Source organism: Schistocerca gregaria, chromosome 3 (assembly GCF_023897955.1).
Source record: "Schistocerca gregaria isolate iqSchGreg1 chromosome 3, iqSchGreg1.2, whole genome shotgun sequence".
Classification (NCBI taxonomy): Eukaryota; Metazoa; Arthropoda; class Insecta; order Orthoptera; family Acrididae; genus Schistocerca; species Schistocerca gregaria.
In genome coordinates, this window is record NC_064922.1 from 169,528,764 (window position 1) to 169,542,727 (window position 13,964).

General features: G+C 41.4%; 1 protein-coding gene across 1 annotated transcript in view; it reads left to right on the top strand.

The window, feature by feature from the left end:
* LOC126353874 (26S proteasome regulatory subunit 8) overlaps positions 1 to 13,964 on the top strand; it is a 44,020-nt gene that overhangs the window by 13,835 nt on the left and 16,221 nt on the right. Inside the window, exons 3-4 of the mRNA XM_050003061.1 lie at positions 3,982 to 4,205; positions 8,084 to 8,276. Coding sequence (XP_049859018.1) covers positions 3,982 to 4,205; positions 8,084 to 8,276 — 417 coding nt within the window. The remainder of the gene's footprint in view (positions 1 to 3,981; positions 4,206 to 8,083; positions 8,277 to 13,964) is intronic.

Here is a 13,964-nt window from a genome sequence, read left to right on the forward strand (position 1 = left end):
TCAAGGCACTTTGGTTCCACAGGGCAAGTAGTAATCTTAGCAGGGATAGGTGGTTGCCATATGGAAGAGATGGAGTGAGGGAGGGGTGGCAGAGTAGGAATGGGGGAAGATGATGTAGTGGTGCCTGTGGCAATATCCAGGGATGTGACATTGCCAGGATGGTGGGCTGCTATAGTCGCAATGGGAAAAGAAGATCCCTGATAGCTTGCAGTGCTCTAGCCATCTTTCAACTGTGAAATGCTAACAGCTACAGAATTTCAGGGCATGTATTCCAGGCAGATTTTTCAAATGCTTTCACTAAATCTATAAATGCTATAACCTGTAAGACAAGTCATAACGTCAGTATTGCTTTGTGTTTTCCTACATTTCTACAGAACCCCAGTTGATTTTCCCAGAGATCAGTCTCTGGCAAATTCAGGAGTCATCCACAGAGCTGTGAACTGTGGTGTTGCCATACAGACATTTACAAAATTGCGTTACATTATTGCTTGAGGTAGGCTCATGAAGCTGCCACGTCCAGCCCACTGCAGTTGTTATCGATCTCCTTATGCTGACTCAATCACAGTTGCATCATCAGGAGAAGTGTGCTCGGAGAGGAGAGTGAGAGGAGACAAGCAGAGAAAGAGAAAGGACCTTGCAGGTTAACTGGGGAGTAGAAGCTGTGTGTGAGGCTGGAATGGGAGCAAGAAAGGGGATGGGATAGAGGCAGATGGAAACTGGGACTAGCAAAAGACCGAAGATTGGGGGTGGGGGTTACGGGAATGTAGGATATGTTACACTGACAGTTCCCACCTGCGCAATTAAGAAAAATTTGGAGTTGGTGGGAAGGATCCAGATGGTATGGGTAGGTGCTGACAGGTGTGAATATTACCAAACCATCAATTTCATAAGTCATGATTTCAAAATACAGACACGAATTATTTACATAAGAGTGGAAAACTAGTAGAATCTGATTCCAGGGAAAATCAGTTTGGGTTATGGAGAAATGTGGAACACAAAGCAATACTGTCACTATGGCTTGTCTTACAGGATAGCTTGAAGGAAGGCAAACATGTGTTTATAGCATTTTAGATTTAGAGAAAGCATTTGAAAATGCTGCATTGAGTACATGCTCTGAAATTGCAAAGATATAATACAGATAGTGAAAGGTTATACACAATTATACAACTTATGGAAACCAGACAAAGTTTTAAGAGGCGAAGGACACAAAAGGGCAGCAGTAGTTGAGAAGAGAATGAGATATGGTTGTAACATCTTCCCGATGTTATTCAGTTTGTAAATTGAGCAAGCAGTAAAAGAAATAAAGGTGAAATCTGGAAATTGACTGAAAGTTCAGAGTGGAGAAATTAAAACTTTGCGAGTTAGGAACACGGAATTTAGCCCAAGACAGCAAAGGACTTGGAAGAACAGCTGAACAGAATGGATAGTGTCTTGCAATGTGAACAATAATGAAAATAAAAACAAGGTAATGGAGTGCTTTCGAACTAAATCATGTGATTAAGGTGTGATACATTAAAAGAAGTTGACGCATTTTCCTTTTTGGGCAACAAAATAGCTGATGATGGACACACAAATCAATTACCATTTGAAAATTCAGTCTGCACTGAGTAACATTGGTAGAGGGGTAAAAATTTGACACTCATGCTTAAATGACATGCGGTTTTCTTGAGACAAGAATATGCACAAAGAACAACAGATGGTGTGATCTACATGCCTCGAGTTGTCACCATCCTGCGCAACTAAACGGGATGCTCAACACACTGGTTCATAGGGCATAATCGATATTGGACGAAAAAAGTCTGCCCAAAGAAGTCAAAGACCTAGAAAATGTGTTCACGAGAACGGATACAGCAAACGACAGATTCAGACACCCTTCAGACGACGGAAACAGTGCAGAAACACAGATGAAGAACAATCTAAAAGATGAGGAAACAAGCCTTGCCTTTCTACCGTATGCAGGCAACACGACATCAAAAATTGGGAGACTGCTAAAACAACACAAAATTGCCACTGTCTTCTGACCACCATCCGAGATACGGGCCCTACTGGGGACAGTGAAAGATGGATTTTGCCTCAAGAGAGTGGGTGTATATAATATTCCATGCGGTTGCGGCAAATGTACATCAGTCAAATAATCCGAACAGTCTAAGACCGCTGCAAAGAACACCAACACCACACGCGCCTAGGCCAGCCCACCAAATCGCCATTGGCAGAACACTGCTTGGAAACTGGACACAACGTGAAATACAAAGAGACCAAGATTCTGGCTCCTACCAGTTTCTACTGCGGCAGCATCTTCAAGGAGGCCATTGAAATTCGCGTAATGGACAGCCTCATAAACCGAGACACAGGTTTTCAACTAAGCAAGGCATGGCAACCATTACTTAACTCCATCAAGGAGTCACGCCACAAGCAGACACAAGACCCTTCTGCGACGGTGGACATTCCACAGGATTCTGCATCTTCCACTACCCGGCGCGACCCCTGGGTGGGCACGGACCTGGGTCGACAGCCGCAATTGAAGTGTCGGCACAGGGAATCGAAGCCCGACTGATGGACATAAATAACACTGACAATGAGCAGACAGACCATTCCATCAGAACCATCTGATGATGGTGGAAAGGTTATTCGCCGAAATATCGTGGGACTTCAATGATCGCATCTGGCTGGACACCTGAGAGCCCTGGAAACAGAAACAAGAACAGACGGTGTTTTGTACAATACAAAAGCAATAATTAGCATAACAGTTGATATTTAGAAAAGGCAATGTTATCCATAACAAATGCTCAACCTGTTGGCCATCATGCATCAATAGTGCGTGTAATTGAAGGACAATGTTGTGAATGGCACTGCACAGCATATCAGTAGGTCGGATGGGATATTGCTGTCAAATGTTGTCTTTTGGCATCTCTAATGAAGTCGGACAGTTGCAGTAGGCTAGTGATGTTTGGTAACCCCACAACCAATAACCACACAGATTGATGTTAAGGGACCTGGGAGGCTGAGTGTCACAGAAGTGGTGGTTCAGCATATGATCCTCACCACATGATGTGTGCACAAGAGATCTTTCAAAACTGTAGCAGTATGGGATGGAGTGCCATCCTGCTTTATCAACTTGACTAAGAATGATGCAGTTCTGTAACACATTGGTGTACGTCACACCTGATGTGTTGCTGTTCAGTGCCACCTATTGGCCAGGGTTTGCACTCATTTTTGTTCTCAGTAAGATGCCATGTAACTTCAGGCATGCGTGTCAAGTTTTACCTCTCTGCCTACATTATTCCATGAATTAGTGCATTTTCAAATGTTAATGGACATTTGGGACACCCTGTATTTGTGTGTAGCCTTGTACAGAAGGGAAATGCGGATGATAATTAGATGGGTAGATAGAGCAACTAATGAAGAACTGCTGAATCGAATTTGGGAGAAAAAAAATTTAAGATTCAACTTGAATAAAAGAAAGGATCAGTTGATAGGACACACCCTGGGGTACAAAGGAAGAGTCTGTTTGGTAATGAGGTAACAAATTATAAGGGAATACAGGTCTTGACTACAGTAAGCAATTCAAATGGATGTGGGCTGCAGTAATTATTCAGAGATGAGGAGGTTCAAACAGAATAGACTAGTGTGAAAAACTGCATCAAATCAGTCTTTGGACTGGAGCCCACAAAAACAAGTCTATTTTGAGCAAATACAGCAATCACTTCATAAATAACATTTTGTTGGCTCAATTTTCAAATGCTATCTGATGCATGTCTGTTTTAGAATTCCTTAAAATCAAATGTGAGTGAAAATTAATAATCTTTTTGTTCTTTGATGTACTAAATAATTAATGCTGTGTTTAATATTTGTGAAATGAAATAGCTTGCCAAAAATTTGTACCGTGATAGGGCTAATGTCTGTAGAGTAAATCTACTGTATGGCTGGCAGGAAAGAGTTCTTTTTAATAAGATATCATTTAGCTCTGGTCTTTCTTTCCAGTCCGAATGTTGCGTGAAGAACTTCAGCTCTTGCAAGAGCAAGGATCTTATGTAGGTGAGGTTGTGAAGCCTATGGATAAAAAGAAAGTCTTGGTGAAAGTGCACCCTGAAGGAAAATTTGTTGTAGACTTGGATAAAAACATAGATATAAATGATGTAACAGCAAATTCTCGGGTAGCTCTTCGAAATGAAAGCTACACCTTACACAAAATACTTCCTAATAAGGTAAGAATATCTAGTGTTTAATAGCCTTTTAAGTTTAGTTATTTAATTTGAATTGGAAGGTTGCGTCACATTTTTGAATTACAAATTTTGGAATATTTTCGTTACACAATGTTCCACAGCCTCATTGAAATGTTTGAAGGCCTTTACCACTCTGGGCTCTAAATTGCATTGTTGGTATGGCAGTTTTACCTTTAGGTTATTCTCAAGTAAAATCTTTGACATTCTGTTGGCATATACCATACACAGAAGTAATAGCGGATTCAAAATGAATGTAACTGTTCCAATACCATTATAAAAAAAGTGCTACTTGTATGTACCACATTATGCATAATATTAATACACATCATATGTAGCCGTTCTGTATCATAGCCAGGATGCTGACTGGTTCACCAGGATACTACTGCAGTTGCCCTAGAGCAAAAATGAGATGAAAAGTAAGGTGCACACAAGTGATCAAACACAACTGTCTTGTGAGCGTGTGTGTGGCAAACGTGGGGAGCAAAGCCACTGCAGCATTTCTTCTTACTACAAGATGCAGTTTCCCCTACCCAACTATCCTTCCACTGCGATTCGTAAATCGCGATGGCTTCTTTGATGCAGACCAAACTTATCTTACATTTCACATTCTGGTCACACTTTCAACTTTTTAGGCTATATTGTATCTCTTTTTTCTGACTGACCACCTATGGTCCCAGTTTGACATACACTCTTCAAAATTTTCTCTGAAAAATGGTCTACAGGCGAGGCCACCCAAAGAGGCACACGTCCCACCAGATGTGCAATTCCACCTATTCACCTAATGCATGGGATACATGCAAAGTGCTTAAACCCCAACACAGTAGTCAGCCTGTTGTGGGGGAGAGGTTGTCACGTATTTTCATGGCTATTGCCCCCTGACCACACAGGTATAGCACTGGGGGGAGGGGGGGGGGGGGGGGGGGCGGCACCTGAGTTGTCAGCTTCCAATAAATGGCTTGGAGTGTGTGTTCATTTTCTCTGAACAAGGGGATTTCATGCAACGAGTGTGACTAAGGTTTTAAAGTTTCGAGGTGTGTCTGGACTCTGGCCTAAAGTTTTAGGCTGGAGGTTTTAGTGTGTTGCAGAGTGGCTGGCTTCTCCTTTTTTCGTTCTTGTGGTCAGCGAGCCATATCCACCTGCCATATTGTTTTAGCTCCTTACACCACTTTCTTCCTGTGTCATTAGTATTTTACTACTGATGCAATACTTCATCCCGTATTTCTGTCCGGGTACGCACGTAGTTTTCCAACTTTTGGTACCTGTGTTTTACATGCTGTTTTATCTTCCTGTTTTGTGTATTTTACTGACACACATGTCAGTCTGTTTCTGCGCGGGTGCTAAAGATCTTGCTGTCGTGTGCCAATAAGAACATGTCCATGTCCATATCCTCCGTGAAAGTGGATTTTATTTCCAGATATAAAGTTTTAATTTACTGTTGGAGCAGGGGCAGAGTGGTTGTGGTTGGGACCTCTCTTCATGTCCTCTTGGTCTGGGACCCCATGACCACACCCCCATCGAAGGACCACCCCCTTTTTTTCCAAGTTTTTAGATTTGTTCTCACCTTTTATGCCTTTTACTGTGTGTATTTCAGCTTCATTATTTTATAGTTTGACTCCCAACTGGATCCGTCCAGTTTTAGCAGATCCTCTTTCATCTGTGACTCACTTCAGAATCACGGGACTGATGATCTCACCATTTGGTCCATAAACCCTCTCAATGAATCAGTCAACCAAGGACAGGCTGCATTGAGACTTTATACTGTCTCAGATGCAGAATTATGTGCGATATTGTGGGCACTGGAGCATATGAGACGTTCTTTTAGTGCTAAATTTCTTGAGCGCTCTTCACTTTCAACATTGTTTGTACCCAGCAGATAAAATACCCTCCTCAAACAACAACAACTTGGGAAGGAGGTGTCTTTCTGCTGGGTGCCAGGGTGCATTTGTATTGCAGGGAATGAAAGGGCAGATCTAGCAGGCAAGGAGGTGTGCTGTGATCCTCTGTTGTTTTGGTGTGCCATCCCCCTGCATGCTATCTCTGTTATTTCAGTGTGCCATCCCCCTGCATGCTATGGCCTCGTTTTTGAGATCCAGAGTCAGGCATCGGTGGGAGAATGTGTGTTTGGAAGTGATAGACAGTTACGTCTAGTAAAGCTCACAGTGTGGCTATGGCATACCTTCTTCCAGCTACATCACTGGGATGAGGTCCTTCTTACTTGTCTTTGCATAGGCCTCAGCTCTGTGACACGTGGCTTCTTGCTCCAGTGAGAAGACCCTCCAATGTGTAGTGTTTGTGGCATACAGATCACTGTGCGCCTCATTTTATTGGACTGTTTTTTATTTTCCGACCAACGAGCCACGGTGGATTTGGCACTGGACCTGTCCTCTATTTTAAGTGACATTCAAATGAATGTGGTTTAAGTTTTAAAGTTTTGTGGACTGTCCAGCATTTTTCTAAGATTTTAGAGAGATGGTTTTAATGTGTTAACAGGGTGACTGGCTGTGTCCAGGTTTTTTTTGTAAGTGGTAGTTCCTTCTGCTTTTGTTTTAGCTCCTTCATCATTTTATTTGTTTTTTAATTTCATTTATAGGTAATTTTCTTCTTTTTAAGTTGATTTAACTCATTTGGTATACAGTATTGTGCAGTCCTTTAAAGTGCTTGAGTGTGCAACAGATTTAGAGATCATTTCCACATTTGTTTGTTTTAATGAGGATAAGGCAGCTGATGACATCACTGTTGAGCACCCATAAGCCCCAACACACACACACACACACACATTTTCCACACTTTTTTTTTTGGACAAGATGTCAGTGACATCTTCCATGGACTTGATTGTCATTTTATTCTGTGTTATAACACCATAATTCATCACCAGTAACAACTGTGGGGAAAGAAGAATGCTGAGTCAGTTTGAGCTGTTCTTTCAAAGTACAGTGTGCTTCTGCTAATTGCTTTTTGCCAGTCATTCTCATTCCTAAATATTCTGTTAAAATTTGCTGAACTGAGAAAGTTCAGTTAACACTGCCACATGTTCAGTGAGGAAATGTAGCCAACGACCAATGGTGCTTTGTAATTATTGTAGTTTAATATTGATGTTTTTTGATGGACAGTGTGAGCATATTTCAATAGAATTACCACCACTTATACAGCCAGTATCCATCATTCCATAGGCTGTAAACAGTTATGTAGAGGGGTTTTGGGGTTTCAGGTACACATACTACAAGTCTTAAAACTATCTTTTGCCTTTACTTTATTGGCTTCCACAATGTCTGTGCTGAATAATACACAACTTGGTCATAGTAACATGTTGTGAACTTTCAAAAAGTGTACCTAGGAAATTCACAAGAAGACAGAAAGAAAAAAATTGCTTTCTGGTAATTCCATAGTTCCATCCAAACTTCAAAAGGACTGCTTATGCTTTTATGAAAAGACACTGTCTCTATGAGGAAATCTTGATCACTTCTGGTTTGCGATAGAATTTTTGGTATCAATCAGAATAACTAGTAGACTGATTCTTGTGGCTAATAAATACTCCAGTAATTGTTTTTGTGCTGGATTTAATGTGTTGGTAAGAGCTATATTATCGCCCTTTGCCCCACTCAGGGAACTGTAACCAGGAAGCATGCTACATATCTTCACACTTAATATTCTTAAATTACTAGGAAATACAATACTATAGATTTTCTTAAGCAAACATTAGCGCTGTTTGTTGGCATAACTAGGAGACCTATGTCCAAATATAGGGCTTTTGAGAAGTTTTCCTCTTTCTGTGTGATTATCTCTCACTTTATTTTCAAATGACCTTAATTGGAGCTGCATTTTATTCAGAATTAAGTATCTTATAAGTTTTTTAATTTCAGGTTGACCCATTAGTCTCCCTCATGATGGTTGAAAAGGTGCCTGACAGCACATATGAAATGGTTGGTGGCCTAGATAAACAGATCAAAGAAATAAAGGAGGTTATTGAATTGCCAGTGAAACACCCAGAGTTATTTGATGCGTTAGGCATTGCACAGCCAAAAGGTGTTCTACTTTATGGACCTCCAGGAACAGGTGATATTTTTTTCTTATGATCTGTAATCAGTTCTTTAGTTGTCATAATTATATTCTTGATCTGTTATGAGTTTTTTAGTCATGTCATAATTTTGCCCACTTTTCTAACTACTCTTGAAATATATTAATATGCCATTCAGTTTTGCTTATTGCTCCTGTCAAAGATATTGTGTGTGTGTGTGTGTGTGTGTGTGTGTGTGTGTGTGTGTGTGTGTGTGTGTGTCACAGTTTTGTACATTTGTGTTTCAAAGTAGCTAATTAAACTGCTTTGTGACACTTCTAGTAAAACAGTTCTATAAGAATCAAAATTTGCAGGTCCTTGGCTACTGTTGCTGGCAAACAAGGGGTACATTACTTTATTATTATTATTATTATTATTATTATTATTATTATTATTTTTGTCCAGTTCCAGATATTCTTAACTAAAATAGAAGATTTTTGTCTGCTTTCACATTAAAGGAAAATTAACTCACTTTTCTCATATGTCACAATGCTTAATAAAAATACATTACCTTTACAATAGCACAGTATTTATAGTGAATGCTTTCTGTATCTATGCAAAATCTGGGTGTGACAGATTGCTTCAGGTGTACTGTTTATGTTTCAGTTATATCTAGTCTGTTGTTATCTGTATACAACTGAAGTCATATGTTTTATTCTGATTCATTGCTCCTCTTAGACATTCGAAACAACATTGTGGTCCGGGGTCCTGAAGAGTTATAAGTCTTCCCGTAGAGGCTGCAGAAACCAGCTTTGATGATGAGGGGCTAGATCAGGCCATGTCTTTTATGCCCACACATTGTCAGACTCCATGTTGTTCAAACCAGTGTTAAGACGAATAAAGTTACCTGGACTGTTTTTGCAGGAATCATTTCAAATGCTAATTCCCATACACCATATACTGTATTTATCCAATTATAAGACAATATTTTTTCCCAGTTTCATCATTGGAAAAATACAAGATTATCATATTCACAGATTAAACTATTGCTGGTAAGGTCAACGTTTTTACATTGTTTAATGGATTATCATTAGGGCCCCTGTACATTTAAGGAGAGAAGCTTTGGCCACTGAGGTTCCATACAAAATTAATTTTGAAGAATTCCAAAGAGTAGGGCTTAGCAAAAACTACTTGTGTTCGAATGGGCCCAAGATTTCCTGATATGCTGAAGTGCTTCGTACAGTTTGGATCTTACTCGGAACGGTCACGTGGTATTTGACTCGCAGTACTAGAGCAAGGGATAGTCTAGAACTTGTGAAGTAGTTACCACAACAGACTGATGTTGTGCTTTAAAATTGACAATTTTGTGAAACCCAAGAGAAAATAGCATTAAATTCTATGAACTAACAAGCTTTTTTTTGTATTTGAACAGGTTTGCAATAAAAGTTCTTGTAGTTCTTTTTAAGTAAAGGTAACACTCAAAGGCGAAAATGTCCCTCAAAATCCATTACCTGATTCTGAACTCAAGTCAGTATTCATTTGGTTCTGAGAAACAGACAACTTCCCCAACTTGTGGAGGGAGGCAATTCTGCTCCCTTTCCTTAAACCAGGAAAGGACTGCACATGTCCCAGTGGTTATTGCAGTATTGCCTTAATCAGCAAATGGTTAACCGTCATCTGGTCTGGTTCTTAGAGACCAGGCAACTCCTTAGCCTTTCTCAGTGTGGATTCAGATGATTTTGGTCCACTGTCGACAACCTGACCCTTGTAGAAGCAGCTATTCAGCAGGCTTTCCTCTGTAAAGATCACTGTTTCGGTATATTCTTCAGTATAAGCAAGGTATACGATACTACTTGGAGACATTGTATTCTGGCACAACTGCATCAATGGGGCTTTTGTGGCCGCCTGCCCATCTTCATACGGTTTTTCCTGTTTCAGCAGTTTTTTAGGACCCCAGTTGGTGACACACTCTCTGATCGATTTGAGCAACTAGTGTTCCTCAGGGGAGTGTTTAAGTGTTACCTTCTTTGCCATAGCCATCAACAGTGTCACATCTACAGTAAGGAGTCCTGTACAATGCTCCTTATTTGTAGACAATTTTTTCTGTTCCTCCTGCAGTGTTTCATTGTTGCAACAGTGGACCATCAGTTGCAACTTACAGTGCGGGCTGCAAAGACAGGTTTTCAGTTTTCTGCACATAAGTAAGTGCGTGTGTGTGGGCACGCGCACACACTTTTTAATCGTTCTCCTCGTCGTCTTTCTTGAATATGGGGGACCCCATCCTACATTTTAAAGACACAGTGTGGTTTCTGGGTCTAATTTTTGACTCCAATTGTCATGCTTACCACACCTGTGAGACCTGAAAGCCAGAACTGTTAAGGCACTGATCATCATAAAGTGCCTTAGTCGCAGGTCTTGGGAAATGGACAGGGCGTGTCTCCTTCACTTTTATCAGGCTTTTGTATATTCGGAGCTGGGCTACGGTTGTATGGTGTATGGGTCAGCGAAGCCCTCTTGCATATCATTGACGCTGTCCATCATGATGGGATTTGGCTGGCCACAGGTGCTTATCGCAACAGTCGCATACCTATCATCTGTGCTGAAGTGGGGGAACTGCCACTTGCCATCCAGCACCAGCTCGTCATGGTGTGTCAGGCATGTAAGTTCCTTGCAGCTCCAACTTCACCCGCACATCATACTGTTACTCGTCAACCTCTGGAATGCCTTTTTTGCAACCATCCACGAGCCACTATGCTGTTTGGGATCTGTGTGCAGCGTGTGCTGGAGTCATTCTGTTTGGAGCCAGTATGACCCCAAATCCTGGGTTTCAACCACCTGCCGCCCTGGTTACTGGAAAGACCCAGAGTGATTTTAGATTTGGTGTGGTACAGGAGAGATAGCACTCCTGCTTCCGTTTTTAATGTGATATTCTCTGATATTTTATCTGAGTACTATAATCATGTAGCTGTATTTACGGATGACTAAGCAGGGGACTCTGTTGGTTGCTCCGTCGTTTTCCTGGATCATGTCCTCAAGGTCTGCGAGCACTGGAGCAGATGAGGTGTTCTCGTGGTGTTAAATTTCTCGTCTGCTCAGGTTCCCTGAGCACTCTTTACTCTTTTCAATGTTTTTACGCAGCAGATACAGTAACACATAATATCCAGGATGCCATCCTACAACTACAGCAACTTGGGAAGGATGTGTCTTTCTGCTAAGTACCTGGGCACATTCAAATTGCGGGGAATGAAAGGGCAGATCGAGCAGCCAAGGAGGTGTGTTGTGATTCTCTGGTATTTCGATGTGCCATTCCCCTGCATGCTATCACCTCGCTGTTGAGGTACAAAGTCATGTGTTGATGGGAAGATGAGTGGTTGGCAGTGACCATTTACAAGCTCCGTGTCATCAAGCCCACAACTTAACCATGGAATACCTCCTTCCAGCCACGTCGGCGGAACAAGGTCGTTCTTACTCGTCTTCGCTTAGGCCACAACCCTATGACACATGGGTTCTTACTCCAGCAAGAGAACCCTCCAGTGTGTGGTGCTTGTGGCATGCAGATCACATTGTGCACATTTTATTGGACTGCATTTTATTTGCCGATCAGCGGACTGTGGTGGATTTGTGTGTGATGAGACGAATGTGATTAGGGTTTTAAAGTTCTGTGAATTGTTCAGTGTTTTTAACAAGATTGTATGGAGATGTTTTTAATGTGTCAAAGGATGGCTGGTTCCCTAGATTTTTGTAAGTGGTCAGCCCGTCACATTAGGCTGTGCTTTTCTTTTAAGTTCTTCCGTGTTTTGTTTTCCCTGTGTTTTAATTTCTCAATAAGCTCTCTTCCCTCCTAATTGCTTTTAGTGCATGTGAGAGTGCACGTGATAAATAGTGACCTTGTGGTCATTTTGAGTGCATGCTTGTATAACACTTTTAATTCATTTCCACATTCGTAATATATATGGGTGCTGATTACCTCGCCATCGGGCGCCCTTCAGATCCAAACATGCGCGTGGGTCCGCAGCTCGTGGTCTTGTGGTAGCGCATGGGGTCCTGGGTTCAATTCCCGGCAGGGTCAAGGATTTTCTCTACCTCGTGATGACTGGGTGTTGTGTGTTTTCCATGATCATTTCATCATCATTGACACACACAAGTTGCCAAAGTGGTGTCAACTAAAAAGAACTTGCAATACGGTGGCCGAACTTCTCCGCATGGGGCCTCTCGGTCAACAATGCCATATGATCATTTCATGTGACACACACACAAATTAATAGATTAAATTTCTGAGAAGAGTAAATTCTAAAAATTTATTTGCTAGAAACTGAAAATATGTCTTTGCACATATCATTGTATGACCTATGTCAAAGTATCGTTCTACTATTTATTTTATTTTTTGATTTATTTAACCTGAGAATATTAGGGCCATACCCCCCCCCCCCCCCTTTTGAGATCTAACCAGGCATTCTACATATTTTACATTGCATGTATTACACTAAATCAATTAAAATATAATGTAATTGGATTGATAAAAAAAATTACTTGCCAAGTGGTAGCAGGAGAAAACGCATCTGAAGGTATTCAAATTTGCATGCTTTTGGAGCCAGTGGCTTCTTCTTCCGGCTGAATGGTTGAAGTGGAAGGAAGGGTGATGAAGGAAAGGACTGGTGGGATTTGGGGAGTTTCAAAAAGTAATCCAGAACCCCAGGTCAGGGGAGACTTACTATACATTTTCTTAAAAATAGCAGGATTTCTTTTCTGGTAAGTCTCCCTGACCTGGAGTTCTGGGCAACTTTTCCGAACTCTGCTCATTTCCTAAAGCTCACCAATCATTTTCCTTCAACTCTCTTCCTTCTCCATCAACCCTTTTGCCAGATGAAGGTGCAACTGGCTCCAAAATCTTGTAGATTTAGGTACCTTTATATGTGCATCCTCCTGCCGCTGCATGGTGAGTAAATTTTTTATCCATCCAATTATATTGTACACACATTGAAAAAAGCTTTGCATCCCTTCGGTTCTGGAACTTGTACAGAAAATTGGAATAGAGATCAACATAAAAGTTATTTCCGCCCTTTTTATTGCTCATGAAAACCACATATTGCTTGTTGTATCGCCACACAGTTAGACCTTCAGAGGTGGTGGTTCAGATTGCTATACACACCAGTACCTCTAATACCCAGTAGCACATCCTCTTGCATTTATACATGTCTGTATTCATCTGGCATACTATCCACAAGTCAATCAAGGCACTGTTGGTCCAGATTGTCCCACTTCTCAATGGCGATTCGGTGTAGATCCCTCAGAGTGGTTGGTGTGTCATTTCATTCATAAACAGCCCTTTTCAATCTATCCCAGGCTTGTTTGATAGGATTCATGTCTGGAGAACATGCTGGCCACTCTAGTCGAGCGATGTTGTTTTCCTGAAGGAAGTCATTCACAAGATGTGCACGATGGGGGTGCAAATTGTTGTTCACGAAGACGAATGCCTCACCAATATGCTTGCCATATCAGTCAGAGAATGATATTCGCATATTGTACAACTGTTATGGTGCCTTCCATGACCACCAGTAGTCTACGTCGGCCCCACGAGTCGTAACACGATGTCCTGTGACAGCACGAAAAGCATTATTCAACATGGTGGCAATGCTGTCAGGGTTCCTCCGAGCCATAATGGGTAGGTAGCAGTCATCCACTGCAGTAGTAGCCCCTGGGCGGCCTGAGCGAGGCATGTCATTGAGAGTTCCTCTCTCTGTATCTCC